General features: G+C 38.2%; 1 protein-coding gene across 1 annotated transcript in view; it reads right to left on the reverse strand.

Annotated features, from left to right (window-relative positions):
* MRTFB (myocardin related transcription factor B) overlaps nt 1-20,491 on the reverse strand; it is a 181,705-nt gene that overhangs the window by 24,743 nt on the left and 136,471 nt on the right. The window contains 5 exon segments of the mRNA XM_032460764.1: nt 249-496; nt 3,670-3,804; nt 14,705-14,883; nt 16,184-16,345; nt 19,878-19,953. Coding sequence (XP_032316655.1) covers nt 249-496; nt 3,670-3,804; nt 14,705-14,883; nt 16,184-16,345; nt 19,878-19,953 — 800 coding nt within the window.

The raw sequence follows: 20,491 nt of genomic DNA on the forward strand, positions 1-20,491 counted from the left end.
ACAGTAGGTGGATCTTTCCCGGATGAGTAACTGTGAAAAGTCATCTCTTAACTTGAGAAGTTCAGAACCTTTTTGTGGACAAAAAAATGGTCTGGAATGGAGGCTACTGTCACCAATGCTGACTTCAGACACTGTATAATCATTGAGCACAAATAAATCACAACTTCCAACCTTTAGTAACCAATGGATCCTCATAAAAACCCACAGTAAAACCCACGCAGGAAGCCGGCACCGGCCCCAGCCCGTACTTGAGCGGCGCAGGCAGGATGGTCTGGTAGTTGTAGTGCTGCTGCTGCTGGCTCAGGATCTGGAGCTGCAGGAAGAGCTGCTGCTGCTGCAGCAGGCGGGCGTAGTTGGAGTCCATCTGCGGCTCGTTCTTCTCGCCTTTCTGGTCTGGTGGAATGTACTGGTGGTACTTCAGCTTCTTCACCCGTGGCTTGGGGTCTTTGCACTTTTTGCTACGGTGTTTGTCGTTCGGATTCTTGGGATGGCTTTGCTATTTTTGAGAAAAAGAAAATAAGAACATTTTAAGAGATGCTACCACGTGCACTCTATTCTACCGTGTGCCTAAATGGTTTGAAAAGACAAAGCCAGTGCACCTCAGAAATTGGTATTGCCGCTTTAGAAGGCAATACACGAAATATATTTCAAGAGCCATGGGAACATTTGCATATTCCCTTTGACCAATAAATCTTGCTCCTAAGAACTGACTTCTGCTGTGTTGTTCCCTTACACTAAGGGCAAGATGCTCAGCTCAGTGTTATCTATTCATGGTCAACAAACGTTTACTTTGGTCTCCTGTGTAGACACGCTGCCTCGTGCTTACATATACATATACCATCTCCTAGTGAAAACCAGGTCTCACACTAAACATACAATAGGGAAAAGAGTAAGTATATTTCACCATAACTTTCATATTTTACAGTCATTAAAAAATCTACAGAGAAATGTAAAAACAGAAAAATGCTTGTAGTAAGAATAAAGCACAATATAAAGCTATGCATTTCTATGGAAAATACACAAAAAAGAAAATACTGAGTAATGCGAATACGAATTTTTCAAAATTTTCCAAAAAATTTTCAAAAACACTACATTTTTATTTTGAAAGTGGGATGTGAGACTCCCTCTTATGATTAAGAATCAGATGACTTTTCTGAGTTCTCTTCATCTCCTGCATTTATAAGTTATCAGATCACTTTCTAGTTTTTAGTATTTAAATAGCAAAATAACTTCATCTGGAAAAAGAAAGTCCATTAACAAAACAAATCAAAACAAAGGTATAGGAAATTATTTGTAAGCTGCTTTAGGTAAAATACTCAACTTAGTAACAAGATTTTGAGAAGTACTAAATTAAATATAGCTATTGGTGTAATGTAAGTTCATGTTCAAAGACTTAGGAAATTACAAAAAAAAAACCCAGACAACAAAAATAAGGAAGAAAATAAAAATCATGTTCTACAGACCAGAAATCGTCACTGTTAATATTTACTTTTTACCCACTGGCCTTCTCTCTTTGCAGTTAAACTGGCTTCCTCGTTCAGAGACTTCCAGTTTTCTTCCCACAGATGTCCTCACAACTACTCCCTCACCTCTTTTAGACTTCTGCCCAAATGCCACCTGCTTATTCGACCAGAGCTCTCTATTTAAACGAGAAACGTCTCCCCAGCCTCCCCAGCTTCCGTGACCCCAGGTTCATCCTTCACCACCCGGCACACTCTGAGTCTCATGTCTGTCTGCCTCCCGCTCCTAACCAAGGGGGTGATCTGTGATGCTCTCGTCACTGCTTTATCTACTCCTCGTACCCAGGACAGTGTCTGGCACACAGAGGTGCTTGATAAAGATCTGCTGAGTAAATGAGTGATGAATGTGTATGCTAACTAGAAATCATATGAATTACCAGGCACTTGAAATAGAACATGTTAGAAAATATTCTTGCCGCTTAACAGCCTCCTGCAGTCTCACAGTATTAATTCACTATCATCTGCTTATTTTATCAGTAAGTTTTATTTCTAATTTTCTTAAACTGGTCAAAAAATGAATGGGGTCTGGGTTAAGGAGCTTTGACTATAATTGTTACGTAAGGATAAAGCACCTGCCACAGTCTGGAAGGTGCCTGTTAAAGAGGGAGGGAGACAAACATAGTAACCGGCGCTCTGCAGACTCAGTCTCCTATTACCTGCTGGCCTGCACGTGGCTACTTTCTTAGGATTGAGGATGAGAAATAGCTTTCCTCATAGAAAAACCCAAAGAAATGCAGTCTGTTTCCTAGCGTGTACCTGTCCTGTCCTCTAATGGCGTAGTTCTTAGGATTCCTTACCCAGTCCCTGAATCTCACGTTCTTAAACAATGCCTCTTGCTTGCGAACTAAAGCCCTCCTCTAAGACAGACACTAGTGAGCAGAAGAAATTTTCAGGGAGAGGCAGAGAATGAATTCCCAGTATCTGCAGGGAAAGATGGGTTGGCACTCAAACCCTCTTCATGTTAGTAGTGGGGCATACTTGGGAGGTCAGAGCTGATTGTTATTGGCACGGTTGCCACTTGCCCCACTTTGGAATTTCTGGCTCCAGTACTAAGTAATGGAAGATGGTGAAATACACTGATATGTGCCCTGAAACCATGGACGCCTGGCCACATAATGAGCCTGGAGTAGGAAGAGCCTTCTCTCCAAGAAGGTCAAGGACAAGGACAGGTCCCGGGGACAGATGGAATATGAGGAATATGGCCCAAGCCAACTGCCTCTGGAGAGAGCTGCAGTGGTTATCGGAGAAGGGAGACAGAAGGCCAGACTGGGTTGGAGACGGGGTCCTTCCTGGCCTCATCACCTCTTCACTTCTTTGGGCCTCCATCTCCTCATCTGAAAGGTGGTGAGGGACCCTCTAAGGTCCTTCTTTAGTTCTAACAGTTTGAGATCTGTGTTCTACTAGTTTTGGCAAAAGCCACACCTGAGATGATTAAACTGTTCCTCAGCTTACACCCCTCCCCACCTTTATTTAGCAGTTCTAAACACCCTTTGAGAAACTTCAAAAATGTACTACATATTGAAACTTTTAATTTTCTGGGACTTCTTCTAACTGAATTATTCTGACCAAGTGAAATGCAGGGAACAGCGCCACAAATCTGCAGCTTATCTGAAGAACAGACCAAGCTGTATCAGGCCAAATCTGCTAAGTCAAAACAATGTATTTGCTCCTCTACCACCTTTAGCCTGTCATGTCATCTATCTGCGATACCACTGAGTTTGGCCTCGTGTATAAAGTCCAAAACCATGTTACCATTAAAGACATCTGTGAGATTCATGAGTCCCAAGTGCTGTGCTAAGGCAACAACTCTACGCTACTCTGCCCGTGTTTCACCTCCGTGGCCTGGGTGGGAGAACTGGGAAGTGCTGCAAGAGGGGCTCCCGGACTTCCTGCGCCGCCGCGGGCGTTTTACACGGACCGATTCTTGCGCTCTTCTTCTGCGACCACAGAACAAGAGGTCGTTTGGCGGAGGTGGTGGTTTCGAATATTAAGGCTGGGCAAGCAAGTCCTTCCATGGTTTTGTTTTCAAGGCTTCAGGCTAAAAGGCAGGCTGAGCAGTGTGGCCACAGCCTCTGTCTTCCGTGCCCGGGGCTACAGACAACAGTCGAAGGTAAAGACACTCAAACCAGCGTGCGAGCTGGGCACCCACCTTTACCAGTGTTGGCCCAGGCTTCGCTGAGGACACAGTGTTGGTGGGGAGGATAGGAGCTGTGGACCGCGTGGGGGGCTGATCCGTAGTAGGAGTTTTCAAGAATTCAGGAACTGCTGGGGACACGGAAGTAAACTGGTGGAAAAGGCAGAAAGGGAACAAGTCTGAAATCAATGACAGTAAAAATAAAAAAGCCAAAATTATAAGGGAATGACCTCATTTTTGAAAAGTTCACTAGAAAAGAAACAGAAGAAAAATATAGTAGTATGTCTAAGACCCAGATGGTGGAATAACATGCTTTTACCTCTGTGGAGTCAAGTATTCAGTCTTTGCCCCAGTAATGAAAAGGTAAAGCTAAGTAAGGTTGGACTGACAAAACTCTACTGTTTTCTCAGAAATCGTCAGAATCGTCCCTTTTTGGCAGAAAAAAAGTCCGAGACTTACAAAAATGATCAAAAAGTGCACAGTATTCAAAAGGTTTTCTTGTCATATAGGTCACACTCATCTGGGCCAGTTCAGACACGATGTTTAGTCTTCGTTACAGCCTCTACCACACCCCAGACCCACGGTCAGGCGGCCTCTGGTAAGAAAGCTTCCACTTCCTGAGGGCCACTCCGTGCACGTGTCCTTAAATGTGCTTACAGCTTATGTTCCTGTCGCCAAACCTGACTAGTACTCTTGTCAACCATTTCCTCCCACTTCCTGCAACAGGAGAAAAATCTGAAGAAGATATTCTGATAGGCTTGTCCTGCTCATTGACAGTACCCTCACACTTACAGCGAGAAGCTATTTTGTTACCCAGGCCGAAATAAGCAATACCAAATCTCAATTTGGGATCTTATATTAATAAAGGAAGATGACTTTGTCAGGTTTTCATCAACAACCTAACAAACTATTCCCACTAGCCATCTCCGTTAAGTAGATTTTAAATATTCATCTATTGGAAAGAGATATGAATATAAGGTTAGTTAAACATTGCACATTGATTTCTACTTCGACCTACTATTACTGGCCTTATCTTACAGAAAAATGTCCTCCTTTATCACTTCCACTTCCCCTGAAAACTCTCAAATTCATTACAACAATCAAAATCAGTTCTCCTCTTGAAGTCTTTGGGTTTAAAAATAGCAAACTATATTTTCCCTCCTTAAAATAAATGACCTGAAAACTCAGAGGGCTATTAGCAGCAAGAAATATGAAGTTTGGCGCATACTAGTTACTCAATAAATATTTGTCTAATGGGTGAGTGGAAATTCCTCGTGGCGTTACTCACGCTCGGGTCACACTCTGCAGCCCTGCTGAGCGGGTGAGGAGGGTGACTGGGCAGTCAGCTGTGCACGCCCACGTCTCCTCTCTCCCTGTGCTTTGTTTTCCTTTTGCCATGGATTTCAGTTTTTAAGTAACTATTAGTAAGTGTTGACAGTTCGAAAGACTTGACTTTTAAAAGACGGCTATACCCAACTGCATTTTCCAACAGGAATGAAAGGACTTATCCACGAGTCTTGACATGTATGTTCCAGGGTGACTTCTGCCCCTAGGAAGCCCTGAGACGCCAGCTCCTCAGTGAACCCATGACATGAAGGGGATGACGATGCTTTAAGGGATATGGTTTTATGTCATTTGTTTTCCTTTCACTCTGTACTTTTTTGGAAATGAGGATACTTATCTCTGGGTCAGTTTCACATGAAGGAAAAACATTCTCTGGCTATTAAATAACTGGCATATGAAGTAGAACCAGATATCTGAATTTTGAAATATTATATTTCCTTGCAGGTAAAGTTCTACTAACCTGGCAAGCTATTTCACCAGTCCAGCCCCCACTGACTGACGTGACAGTAAAGACGTATTTGAGAGCAGTGTTAATCATCTGAAAAATAACCCCGGAGTGTGAATGTGGTATCAACTATAATATTTATGAAAATGTTTGGCCTCTATTTCTAGACCTTGCCATACTAACTCCAGCCTTGATTACTAATATATCTTATTAGCTTTTCTGGTATCGGTTTAGTGTGACTCTGCTCCCTAGAAAATCACAGACTCCAGCATAATACAAGCATACTTCAACTGAGATTTGCTTGCTTGTTAACTTTACCTAATTTGAAGATAAATTCTGGTTAGAAAGGGAGAAATATCTAAACTCTTCTTTACATTTTGCCAGACTTTTTTATGTGCCTGAGAAAGGATCCTCCCCTCCTCAAATCTTACATCATATCTAGATGTTAGGATTCTAGTGGCTAGTTACCAAAAAAAATCTAAATATTACTATTTCTGAAATGACAGTATTCTAAAAAGGATTAAAAGACTATCCAAGGCGGGGCTGGTGGGTACAGCTCAGTGGTACACTGTGTGCTTGGCATGCACGAGGTCCTGGGTTTAATCCCCATTGCCCCTGTTAAGAGGAGGGGAAAAAAAGAATCGCCAAGGCACAAAGGATACCACAACTACTTTGTTCCACATTAAATTGAGCAAAATGTTAAAATCTTAAAAGAATGCTTTAAATATGTTTAAATTGACACCAAGATCTAAATTTGCCTTATAGACTATCCAAGTTTAATCTCAAAATGATTCAGAACGTTTTCTCCAAAGAAACAAAAAAGCTGCAAACTGCTTTGTGTTACTGGATCTGATAACACTGTTCTCATCATGACTTACAGGTCTCATCATCACACCATGAAAGGAAATGCCAAGAATACGCTCTTGTTTAACATTGGGTATTTATACTTTAACTAAAACTCAAAAGAAAGCACTTCCAATCATAAAGACGGATTTTTCTCTTACGATAAATTGCTAAGTGAAAGTTCTGCTACAAAAGGAAAAAATAAGTCAGAGCAAATGCTTAAGCCGATTAGAGTTTTATAATATTTCAGATACCTGGCACTGGCTCCTTCTGAAAAGATGATACACTTGCCAAAGACCAACCATTCTTCTCTGTTAAGTTCCTTTTTTATTGAATTTCTAGATGCAATCTAGAGGGACGGACACCAGGTATTCAAAAACAAAGCTTTTTGTGTACTGTAGACTTAAAATCCACAGTAAATGTGTTTTTAATTTAGAATGCAACAGAGATCTTAATTAAGATGGCAATATGTAAATTAATTCAAAATGCAATTATTCTTAAAATAATGTTTCCATATTCCAATCCTGAAATAAAATACTGGTCAGTGAATGAGCTGAATATAAATCAAAACATATGCTTTGTATATTTACTAGATATTTTATGTAAAACTCTAGCTTTGTTAAAATATATCACCTAGCCATGACCACTTGTTTCTGTAATATGTAGTTATTAGTTTAGGCATTTCACTTTTAGAACAAGTAGTTGAACATTAAAAACCATTGGCACAGTATCTAGTGAACTTTCAGTTGGTACTTGAATACCTGACTAGTAGTGAGGATCTGCATGTATCCCTCATTTAAATAAATCTATTATTTTAAAAAAACTGTTGTAAAATATACATAACATAAAATTTACCATTGAAACCATCCATTTTAAAGTGTATAGTTCAATGGCATTGAGTATATCCACGTTGTTCTGCAACCATCACCACCGTCCATTTCCAGAACCTGTCCATCTTCCTAACTGAAACTCAGTGCTCATTAAACAACAATATCCCTTTTTCTCCTCCTCCCAGTCCCTGGCAGCCACCGTCTACTTTCCGTATGTATGAATTTCACTATGCTAGGTACCTCACATAAGTGGAATCCTACGTTTTCCCTTTTGTGGCTGGCTTATTTCACTTAGCATAATGTCCCCAAGGTTCAACCATGTAGCATGTGTCGTTATTTCCTTCTTTTTAAGGCTGAATAATACTCCACTGTATGGATATGCCACATTTTGTTTATCCACTCATTTGTTGATAGACACTTGGGTTGCTTTTGCTCTTTGGTTATTAAGTAATAGCCAAACAGTATATAATGCTACTGTGAACATGGGTGTGCAAACACTGTTCAAGTCCCTGCTTTCAGTTCTTTTGGCCATATACCCAGAAGTGGGATTGCTGGATCATGTGGTAATTCCATTTTTAACTTTTTGAGGAACTGCCACACCATTTTCTTTAGGGGTTGCACCATTTCACAATCCCACCAACAGTGCACAAGGGTTCCAATTTTTCCACATCCTTGTCGACAGCTTGCTAATTTCTGTTCTTTTGATATTTGCTCTCATAACGGTGTGAGGTGGTATCCCATTGTGGTTTTGACTTGCACTTCTCTAGTGATTAGTGATGCCAAGCATGTTTTCATGTGTTTGTTGGCCACTTGTATATCCTCTTTGAAGAAATGTCTATTCAAGTCCTTTGCCTATTTTAAAATCAGGTTATTTTGTTATTGTTGATTTGTGGGAGTTCTTTATATACTCTGGACATTAGTCCTTATCAAATACATGATTTACAAATATTTTCTCCTTTTCTGTGGGTTGTTTTTCACTCTATTGATAGTGTGCTCTGATGCACAGTTTTGAATTTTGATGAAGCCTAATTACCTATTTTTTCGTTGCATGTTGTCATATTCAGAAATCACTGCCAAATCCAATGTCATGATGCTTTCTTATATATATATTTTTCCCTAAGTTTTATAGTTCTAGCTCTTATTTTTAGGTCTTTGTCCATTTTGAGTTAATCTTTGTATGTGTTATTAGGCAAGGTTCCAACTCCATTCTTTTGCATGTGGATATTCAAGTTTCTTAACATCTATTTGTTGAAAAGACTCCTGGAGTGACTTTGGCACGTCATCTAAAACCATTTTACCATATATGTGAGGATTTATTTCTGGTCTCTCTGTTCTATTCCATTGGTCTATATGTGTGTTTTTATGCCAGAACCACACTGTTTTGATGACTGTAGCTTTGTACTAAGTTTGAAATCAGGAAGTGTGAGACCTCCAACTTTGTTCAAGATTGCTTTGACTATTTGGGGTTTCTTGAGATTCCATATGACTTTTAGGATAAATTTTTCTACTGCAAAACCTGTCATTGGGATTTTAATAGGAATTGCATTGAATGTGTAAGACTGCTATGGCTAGTACTGACATCTCCACAATATTAAGTCTTCTAATACATGAACAGTCTTTCCACTTAAGTGTTTGGTTGATTTTTTTGGTAATGATTCCTTTCTCATTTCCTTTGTGTACATTCTATAGATATTTTCTTTGTTTTAACCATGGGGGTTACATATAACCTCCTAAAGCTGTGATATCTAATGTATATTGATACCAACTTCAGTTATATATAAGAACTATTTCTTCACATCCATGTCTACCCAATTCATATTACTGATGTCACAAATTACATTATATATTATGTAGCCATTAACATAGATTTAAACTTTTTTGTCCATGTCACTTAAATTTTATAGAAAATAAAAAGTAGCATTACAAACCAAAATAAACAATAATGCCATTTCTCATATTTTTCCATGTATTTACCTTTACCAGAGGACTTTATATTCTGTATGGCTTTGAGTCATTGTCTAGCATCCTTTCATCTCATCTTGAAAGACTCTAGCATTTCTCAAAGGGCGGGTCTAAGGATAATGAACTCCTTTGAGTTTTGTTTGTCTGGCTTTGTTGTTTTAATTTTTCCTTCATTTTTGAAGGACAGTTCTCCTGGATATAGAATTCTTAATTAACAGTTTTTTTCCTTCAGCACTTTAAATATATCATCCCACTGTCTTCTGGCCCACAAGGTTTCTGCTGAGAAATCCACTGATATTCTTATTGGGGAATTTCTTCTTGTAGGTGATAAGTGACTTTTTTTGCTGCTTTCAAGATTCTCTGTGTCTTTGATTTTGAGGGTTTAATTATAACATATCTCAGTGTGGGTCTCTTTGAAGTTCACTGAGCTTCTTGTATTTGTATATCCATATCTTGCCTCAAATTTGCAAAATCTTGGGCCATTATTTCTTCAATTAACTTCTCTGCCCCTCTGTCTCTCCTTTTCTGGGACTCCCATAATGCCTGTATTGATCTGCTTGATAGTATCCCGTAAGTCCTTTAGGCTCCGTTCACTCTTCTTCATTCCTTTTGCCCTCAGACTCAGTAACTGCAAAATATCACCTCTCCCGATCTTCGCAGACTGTTGTTAAAGAACTTCACTAATTTTATGGGCCTCTGGGGCTTGGGATTAGCTCTGGGTGGAGGCTTAAGGTTTTGTCAGGTTTTTTTCTGAGCATGTGTCTTGCCTGGGCCTGAGTGTGTACTTTTTTTTAAGTTAAAAATTTCCCCTTATCCGTGGTAGCTTCTAAATGGCTTTATTTCCCAGAGTCTCACCCTAGCTTCTTCTCAGGGCCTCAAAGAGTCCTACTGTATTTCTCTGCCTGTAATCTGTTGCCCCCCTCAGGTGCCTGCAGGTCTGCAGTTCCTCTACAATTTTCACATGATGTGGCTCCTTCCACAGCTTCTGCTACCCCGGGATCCAAATTGTGCAGTTTTCCCTGTCTGAGTTCTGAGTCAAAACAAGTCAGAAACCAGTCCCTCCGCCAGCTCGCAGACAGGCCAGACTATTGCAAACAAGTCTCTGCTCCTTACATCCTGAGGAAGGAGGGAACTGGGTTTTGGGCCACTTTCTTCTGACTGTGCCATGCTGGGAAGGGTGTGGGAAAGGGTGAGCAAAAACACCGTGGCATTTTCTACATTTTTGAATGTGGCTTTTTCTTGATTGGTGTGTGTTTGTTTGGTGTAGATCTCTTGACTGCTTTCCAGAGTTCCTATAAAGTTATTTTAGTGAATCTATAGTTTATTTACTATTTCTGTGGGAGAACAAGGGCCTGGAATTTCCTATTCTGCAATATTGTTGATGTGCATTATCTTTTACAGTGATACAGTATTAAACATGTAAATACATGCATAAAAACTGAACGTGAGTCTATTTATTTAGTATTTCTAATTTTTAATAGCTCAAATATAACCAATACTACAACCAAAATGATGGCACACAGCAGAAGGGTGATTAGTCAGAGTATCACCAACATACTCCAATCACTAATGAATCTGTTACTTTTGGTGAAACTTCACACTTAATGTTGGAAACCAACTCAAAATCTATTAATACTGGCAGAGTCCTCTTGATGTATGTTATACAAAGCATAATTGAAGGGGTAATAGAAATTATAGTCAATATTTTTGATGTCCTATTCAGACCTTTATTGATAAGTATTTGTAATAAAAGTTAGACTAATTTTGATTATTTAGTATATGTGTACATGGCTTACTTATTAGATCTTGCTCATTCTCTTTGTTAGCTTAAATCTGAAGTTTCTATGTTAGGCAAAAGGTCATCTACCTGAAAGTTACTTGAAAGAATGGGAAAAAAAGTTTACCAAACTCTCCTAAGCTTGTCTTCCTAAAAATACGTGGAGTAAGTGATCAACAAGGTTCCTTTCAGTACTATTTTGAATTTGAAATTTGAAAATTAACAGATCTGTCATATCATACTTACAGTTAAACATCTGGGTGTTTATAATAAATTATTAACTTATTGACTTAAATCACTTAGAGAAAAAAAGTCTTCCAATTAGAAGGACTGGTGTAACAGATCCTGGTATCCGCATCTGCCTGCTGTTCTTAATTTTCTACAGCTTTCCGTTGTTCAAGAGTTGCTTCAGCATAAAATAAATTGAGCTCCAATATGTGATGTGTGTTTCATTAATATTTTGGCACATTCCTTACCAGCTGTACTTTGATCAGAATTAAAAAGACAAAAGTACAAGGAAAAGCAGTTTTAGTCTCTTACAGACCACACAGAAATACGTATTTCAAACAGGCTACATTTTGAAGGAAGGACATAGTGGTGTATTATATTGTTCACATTGTGAGGTCATTAGCATGTTAACACTGTGATTCTTAAGAGAAGTGTCTGAAAAATCTATTCTTTGCTAGATATTATGTGTTTAAAATTGGCTTTCTGGGGGTAGGACATGTGTCTTTTATTTGAATATTTTCCTGTAAGACTTAATCCTCTGGTATCTATCTGTGTGTTCTGAAAAATAATTAAGAAGACTATATGTCATTAGACATTTTGGAATAAAAAGGTATATAGACAGCTTGATACTAATTTTCTCCCAACTAATTATCTGTAAATATAACTTTTAAAGAATCTGAAAGAAATTCCCTGAACTGGCCTTGAACTTTATATAACGCCAAGTGTGAAAAAAATTGAACCAGAAAATGAGAAAAATGTATTTAAGCCATAGGATTAAATGTGTAGCATACAATGATGATTAATCACCATATGAAAAAATCTGGTTCAGGTAAACAACAAGAGAAGTGAAATCTATGTCAGAGCCACTCGAAGGGTGGTCTGCGGACCTTTGATACCTGCCCATGACAAGGACAGGAAGTCTTAGGAAATTTGATGTCACTCTACTACTTTTACTGTATTTTACAAGAGGATTAGTCCATAATGCATTGGAAATTAAACAAACTATATAAAAAACAAACATATTAGTCCTTTACTACAGGCAGTTTGAAGACAACTGGTCCATAATAACTAACTGCACCATCAAACTCTTACACTGAGTTTCCATTTCAAAGATTAAAAACTAATATTCTCAAAGAACACCCAACACACAAAATGTTTATGTTCTTTCAAAATGAGGGGACATCCCTGCCCTCTGGAAACTTGACGTCTGATGAGAAGCAATGTTTTCAGGTACTTTCCCCTTAAACTACAAATGTCAAAGTAATTATATTTAGGGAGATCAATCAATCAACCAACCAATCAATCTCTCTCTCTCTCTCTCTCTCTCTCTCTCTATCAAGTGAGATGCTTGGACAAATGCTATAAACAAACACTACATACACAGTGAAAATAATTAAAGTACAAAATTTGCCAAAACAAAACCTAATTACCACTTTTAGATGACATAAAAATCCCAAACACTTTACAAGCATCATAAAGTTTGTTTCTGTAGTTAATTAAAAAAACCAAACCAAAACAAAAGCCTACAACATACTTACAATCCTACTTAAGGATTATTCTTCTTTAACATCAACACAGCACAGCTAACGTGAACATGCGTCTTTAACCGCATGAATAAAAATACAGTAGTAAGAATCTTTGTCAGATTCCTTACTTAAAAATACTAAAACACTTAATAAAAGAGAATTATAAAGGACACACAATTTAAGAAGGTTTCAAGGCATATGGTACAGAAATTACGTTAACAGGTAAACTGCTGTAAGCTGGCCTTTATTCTAGGTTCTTTTATTTGAATGTATAAGGAGGGCGTGTACCACTCTCTAAAGCGGGTCTTTTCCCATAGGTGCTAGTTGACAGATAAAAAGCAGACTATTGATGGTCTGCACGTAGCAGGCAGAATTGGCACTGTAGCAACACTAAAGAGTGTTATAAAACTAATGTTTAAGTTCATGAATGACCTGAGGCTTAGTGTGGCCCCATTTATATATCTTTCAGAAACACTGCTATTCCTTTTTTCCTTTAAGGAATCCTGGAATGTCAGCTCAGTGGGTGGCGCTGCCTCTGGGTTGTTTCTCACTTACTGACTTAGCTGGAAACCAAGTTTCAAGATCAAAGTAAAAGACCTAATTGAACAAGCAATGCAGGGAAGACGAGAATGGTATCTGTTACACAGGTGGGACTGTCCTGAAGCTGTTACCAGGTAGATGGCTGCAGTGACAAAAATTCTGTATTACTAAAAGATAAGGCCATGCTAATAGCTGTCTGATGTCTTGAGCCTTCTAGACAGAAGCAGAACAAACGACCCAAATGGATATGTACAACTGTTTTTTAATGGTATTTACTTGCATATTTGACACTCTTTTATCCCTACTTTTAAAGCTCAAAACCAGGGTGCAGTAAATATGTGAGGACAGTAGGGCAGGGGCTAGTCTCCGTTTTTCCCTTTTCTGACTGTTTAGACCTGAGACCATGGTGTGGTCACCGATCCTGATCCTTCTTCCAGCCCAGGTTCCAGCAAAGCTGAGGGGCCAGTCACACTTGCTCTGTAAACTCTGACAGCAGAATATGAACTGTAGCCATCCACACCACCTTTGATGACGCAAGCGGGAGAAGCTCTACTCTCAAATGGAGGAACACTAACACTCCTTCTGCAAGCCGGGTGGGCATCAGTAAGCACTCATGGTGCTGAGTTCAATTTAACGTTTTTTGAGCACTCTTTCTGTACCAGGCCCTGTGCCAGATGCTGAAGACACACACACACTTCACGTCACAGTGTTAAGTGCAATGAAGAACGTAACGTAAAAGACATAGGCCCTAACAAGTAGATACGCACGAACCAGCAGAAATGCCGCAAGGAAAAACGCAAACATTTTAAATCCCCAAACTTCCATCTCTCTCTGAACTCAGGCCTCCCCTGGTGCAAGAGTAAAGGCAGATAATTGCTAAACTCATTACCAGTTCAACAATTCTAGGATGCTTGGCTTTAACAAGAACATTTCCTGTTTAATTTCACCACTCCCATCAAGTAGTTCAGTAGTTTTAACTTTACTAAATACTACAAAAATTTCAGTAAGGCAAAAACACCATAAGGAGAGATTAAAAAAACAACAAATTATAAGCAACATAAGAGTTCTTATAAAACCAAAATAAATATGAACACCATTGAAAATAAAGAAATGTGCATTTCCAATGCTATTATCAAAAAATATTAGATTCTTTTGCATGCAATCGATTCCTTATATGGTTCCCTATATAATCTGACATAGAGTAGGTGCTCTGTAAATATTTGTTGAACAAATGAATTCAATCTAACCAAAATCAAAGGGCCAATCAAAACTTTAAAAGATCTAAACAGTGTGCAAGGTTTAGAGTAATGATATTACCTGTCTGTGGTAAAGATATAGTGACTGTGGCAAGCCGAATTACTTTCCTGAGGGCAGTGTACATAGAATAGAAATAAAGTGTAATTATCTATTGAAAATGTTAACAGTGGTTGGATTACAGGTGAAAATCTGTATTTTTCTATACTTTCAGACTTTTGGTGAAAACAAATTTCCTTGATATACTAAACAAAAACAAAAGGCCTTTTCTGTTTAGGGGTAAACACAAGAAAGGTGGTACCTGGGCTGGAGTGTTTGCAGTCACAGGAGATGGCGATTCACTGACTTTTGGCTCACTTGGGGAGGCGGCTGACCCCTGTGACTCCTGGCTGGCTGGCTGGTCTGGAGACAAAGCATCACTGCTGTCTTCATCAAATGAGAAATCGCCCTGAGTTTGGGGATAGTCCTCCTTCCCAACACCTAAAGAAAGAAATGATTCTTAACTTCTCTTGGCTTTGGAATACCAAGGGTAGAATGAAAAAGGAAATACTGTTTATTATAAAGACTTAAGAAGCTAAAAACTGAACATAACGTACTTCCCTATAAAAGAACACACAACTACCTGTGATGAATACTTGGAGGGAAAAAACCCAACCTGAACGAGATCAAGCCTTTGGATCCAACTACTAGTTACAGGAAGCAAAAGAGACAAGAAAGTATTTAATGACACCTGGGGATGCAAATGCATTCAGAAAAATCCAGAATGTGGAAATGCTAGGGGATACAACAAACCCGTTCATCAGCAAATAAAAAGTAAGAAAAGAAAGGAGGAGGAAGACCCACCCAGGAGATTAAGATGTATTAGATTAGATGTATCAGCCACAGGCAATGTGTGGACCTTGTCTGGATCCTGATTTGGAATCCAACTGCTAAAAACCATTATGAGGCAGTGGAGAAATTGGGGCTATGACTGGGTACCTGTTGGTAAGTCCCACGTCATGGGGCAGCCCAGCGGTACTGACAGCTTACCTTACGGGGCCCATGTCTTTGGGACTGAATGAAGAGTTGATTATACTACTTTGAATTACTGACTACAGATTGCCTAAGATTTAATCTCATACTAATGCAAAATATGAAGTCCCCATGAGTAATGGAAACTATAATAGTTTTTAAAGTAGGATATTAACTTCAAGATTGCTTGCTGAATAACTGGCATTATTCTGGGGAAAAAAAATTTTTTTATTCTAAAGCTTATGCCAGAAAAAAGGGAAAGCGTTAGTAGCTAAGTATGATAAGACTGGGATAAAACGGCTAGATTCTACCATTCTTTTTTTTTCCCCATATACATATATATATATATATTTTTCCCCCCATATATATATTTTTTCCCATATATATATATTTTTTTAATAAAGTACAGTCAGTGAACACATCTACGTGCACCTGCTGTTCACCTTGCTGAACTAACACTGAATAAACTATTTATCTTTTCTAGAAGTAAACTGAACTAAAGTAATGAAGTCTGTAAAAATCTTAAACAAAACAAATTTATAATATTGTAAACATTATAATACAGTAAGTTTACTGGTAAGAGCTGCTGGTCTTGTAATACATGATAGAGTAACAACAATAATGAGAATCAGTGCAAATATTGATCAATTTCTAATTCACCCAAAAAACAATACTCATGATTGGTGCTGGCTTTTTAAATTAAATTTGTTTTATCTAAAACTTCCAAGTTTTCTTTCTCTCCCAGAAAATAGTAAATGTTCAGTCTTGCCTATAATTGCTTCCTTAACACTGGAGTCTACAGGAAGGATGTTTTTCTCTACCAGCTCCATAGGACCAGGTCTTTGAGCAATCTTTTCATTCAGATCATCAGCTAGTCGAGCTCTTTTCAACTTCATCTGAGTAGCCTGCAGGGATGGCTCTGCAAATGTTTCTAAAAGAGGAAACATAGTTTTAACCATTACTTGAATTACTATCTCTATTCCATAATGTTATTCCAGGCCAACTAATTTAACTTAAACTGGTTTAAACATATTTATGGAGAGAAAATGACTAAGAACGCTCCCGTATACAATTTACATCTTTAGCACTGGACACCGTTATATTGTCTACACAATATGGATGCCCTAGGAATCAAATTGACATGAACTCAAGCCAAAAATGGGGTACTGCTGTTGCTCATTTATGGTAGGAGGGTCAAATTTACATTTATTAGGTATTGGGGATACAGAATATGCACACGAGAGATGTGGTCCATGGCTCAAGAAGTTTACAGTTTTAGATCTGGCTTCATTGGAAAGTCAGTTCCTAGAAGGTGAGACACTACCTCAGGATATAAGCTTCCCTGCACGAGCTGGTGGGAAGAGCCACAAATCGTAATCTTAGACTGATCCCGCCTGTCTCAGAGGCCTTCAGCGTAATTAAGGATTTGAGTTTATTTCTGAACACATAGCAATCTCGGAACATCCAATTACACAGTAATTAATGGTCAAACAGAAGCATGAACTCACCTACTCACAAATGCATAAAGGTGTATAACAGCTGTGAAACTACTTTAAATATCGTAACTCATTCATTTGCATAATTCTGTCAAATATTTGTGTTTCTGGTAATTCTCATTAATATTTTATTATGTTGTTCCAAATAATGACTACAACTGATTAAAGATAATGATGAAGTTATTAGTCCAATGTTGAGCTGAACGTTGCCTGCCCCTTAAATCGTTCAATAGAAGGTCTTTTTATGAAATTCCGCTGAGTAACCTCAGGATTATCTGATGTTCTTCATTCTGTGGGTTAGATGTCCTGGCTGAGGCCCAAAGAGCACTAAGACCCCACGGCCGATAAACTGCCCTCCAGCACAGCTGAGTACTTCTTTTTCCACCAGCTGAGCTATGTGCTTACCAAAAGCCAATCTTGATTGTCCGCGAAGTAGTTCATAACTATTGTGATTGCTGTCGTCAACACATAAATTAACTAAAAGTTACGGGAAAATCATAAACTTCAAAAATAAAATGATTATCTCTTGGAAACCCGAGTTAAATTCTTTGGGGTGACTTGATACAGGTGAGCCTAGGGCAATTAATATCTGAAAAGATCTGGGAAAAAACTGTAAAATCTAGGATCTTTAAACTTAGATTGCTTTTCAACTGTCTTTAAGTTTTGTTCCACCATGAATGGAGATGATGTACATGGCTATACTTGACACAAGAAAGATGTGAAGTCCATTCATTAAAGCCTTCACACACATGAAGGTCCTACCCCTAAGTGGGGATACTGGCAAATAAATGCACATTTCTCTAAGTTAAAATAATAGGTATGTCCACCTCATTTTTATAATTTTCCTGTATAAACAACTATGGCCCCAATCTTGTTGGATAGAACACTTCTAACCACACAGAAAGGTGGGGAGAATTAGATCATGCAAGTCTCTCTCAGTTTGATGTTTAAATGCTTTTGTTAAGATCCAAGTAGGGATAGTCTTGTTTTTCCCTCTCTTGTATTGACATTATCTAAGTGGTAGCAGGAGTATGTCTGGGAAGAAAATATTCCAAAAGTAAATAATTAGAGGCTGGCATTTTGGTATGCTTCTGTTCCTAGTCTTATTGCCCCTTTATCTCTGTGAGGCTGAGGCTGGATTTCAGCTGCTGAACTTCAGGAAATAATTTAGACTTTTGCCTGCCAAACATCCAATTCAATCAAAACTGGGATAATGTTAAAATAAGTTGGGGGTGGTTTTAAGGTATTTTTTTAAATTACAGATGACACATTCCTTCTGACTTTAAAAATCTCAACTTCAGAATAGATGTCCTAAAAACATCACTTATGGTTCACTCATATACATAGTTCGGTTTTTAAATGTTGGATAGTCTTCTTTTGGAAAAAGCAAACAAGACTCCTTTTGATAGTTAAATGTATTTGCCTTGGTTTTAATTATATTAATAAAGCCTGTTACAGTTAGAAGGCAAGTTGAAACAGACAGCATTCTTCCTACAAAAATGTCCCTTAAAGGTCAAAATATTTTCAGGCCCAGAAGGAGCCATTCACCCAGTTACTTACCAGCAAACTTGCTTCTTTGAAGATTCACTTATTCCTGACAGTTGGTAGCTTCTCCTACCCCACCACTGGAGTTCTGGAAAAGCTTTTTTAGTCCAGGAGACTTCTGAGAACACAACCCACAGCACAGAAAGGCACATACCTCTCACCTTCCACTCCAGATATGAAGACAGTCACATAATCATGGATTACTTAGATTAGAAGAGACCCTACTTGGGGTCACAGAGACCAACTTGATACTTAGAACTTCTTTACAACATCCTTATGTGTTAGCCTTGTGTTTATTCCCTACTGAGCATTTCTCATATTCTGTAATTTATTTGTTTTGCCTGTTTATTATCTGTCTCTGCCACTAGAATGTAAGCTCCATGAAGAGGGGGCTTCTATCTGGCTTATTTGAGTCTCTGGTGTCTAGCTTGCCAGCCAATGGACAAACGCCTCTAATGATGGCAACCATATAACTCTTTGAAGATTTTATTTTTGGGTATATCTGACTGAGCTTTAGGATATTATTCCCTATGTTGAGCTATAATCTAATTGTAATATCAACCTAATTCTAATACTAACTCTATTATTAGGCCAGAGAAAACAAATCTAATCTTCCTCCTGCCTACTAATTGTCTCTAAATGTTTGAGAAGTTTTCAGAGTCTTTCTGTATCTTCTCAAGGTTTAACATTCTCAAGACTATCAGAAGGTCAAGTTCCCACTCTTTTTCAATAAATTAGTGAAGCAAAATAATGAAAGAACATGTAACTTGGGAATTTATGGTGGAGACATCAGCTTTCAAGAATGCTGTGTCTTTAGAGAGAAAAAAATCATGGCCTGAGCCACATGTCTCACCCAAGATGGAATGGAGCTGTCCTTCACAGCTTCATAAGAGATGAGATGAGGCTAGGTCGTCCAGAAAATGTGGCAGGCTGAGGGGAGCTTGTTTATGATAATGGTCAGATTGAGCTGGCTTGTTGTGGGTAAGTAGCAACAAAGAGAAAATGCTAGGTATGGGCATTGCCCCAGGTAGACAGTAACAGGGTCCAAGAAGCTGAAAATCTCCAAGATTAGACTTGTGGCTCTCATACCCTTTATGACTAATGAGTGGGCACATGTCCCTCACTGATGAAGAAATCCTTTGGACTGAAAATGTTTTTCCAGAACAGAGTATGGTAGAGACACCTATAGCACCCCCAGCTGGAGGGGAAGGGTCAGTCCATCAACTGGTTATTTGGAGAATCAAACCTTCCCCATATGTCTAACATAGTATTTTAGCTTTGGGTCTTCATGTTGCTATCCAATTTGGAGGATGTCTGCCTGTGGGGTAAAAAGTTATTAAAATGGGAATAAACAGAAATGGTGGAATTCTCACGTCTTTTCTTGAGAAAATGCAGCAAAATAAGCAGAAACAGAACTTTTACCTTCTAAAATGTGCATCCTGACAAGTTCAGAACGATCTGGTCGGCTCCGAATCTTGTGCTTCAAAAAGTTTTCGGTCTTAAAAAAGAGAGAGTAAAAGTCTTACCATAAATTGTTTATGATTTATTGTGGTTTTACATTTTTTTCTCAAGGTATTCCATTGAAATAAATTATATACCCCTTTGGTCATGATCTTGAAAGGCAGAGTAGAAATTAGTACTTAGACTATTATCCAAAACATGATTTAAACTGCAGCCTTTAAAATTGTACAGGGATTTGAAGTATATGCTGGTATAAAGTAAGCACTTTATAGATTTTTATTTTAAAACTTGGAAAAGGCAAAGGCTCATAATTTTGAAGATGATTTTTGAACAGAGGACTCTGATCATTTAAATATTCAAAATCAATAAAATCTACACTTCAGGTCAAGTAAAAATCCATCTAGATAACACATTTCCTCAAAATCCTAATGTATTTTCTTTGAAAAGTTCATATTCCTTAATCATATTTTCTTATTCAGAACTGTATTCAATTGTAAACTATAGGGCTTTAAAATGGGTTTTATATTTTACAAGACTGTAAGAGATCATTATTGCATTCTGGGAAAATTCTCAAG

This window comes from Camelus ferus, chromosome 18, assembly GCF_009834535.1.
Source record: "Camelus ferus isolate YT-003-E chromosome 18, BCGSAC_Cfer_1.0, whole genome shotgun sequence".
Classification (NCBI taxonomy): Eukaryota; Metazoa; Chordata; class Mammalia; order Artiodactyla; family Camelidae; genus Camelus; species Camelus ferus.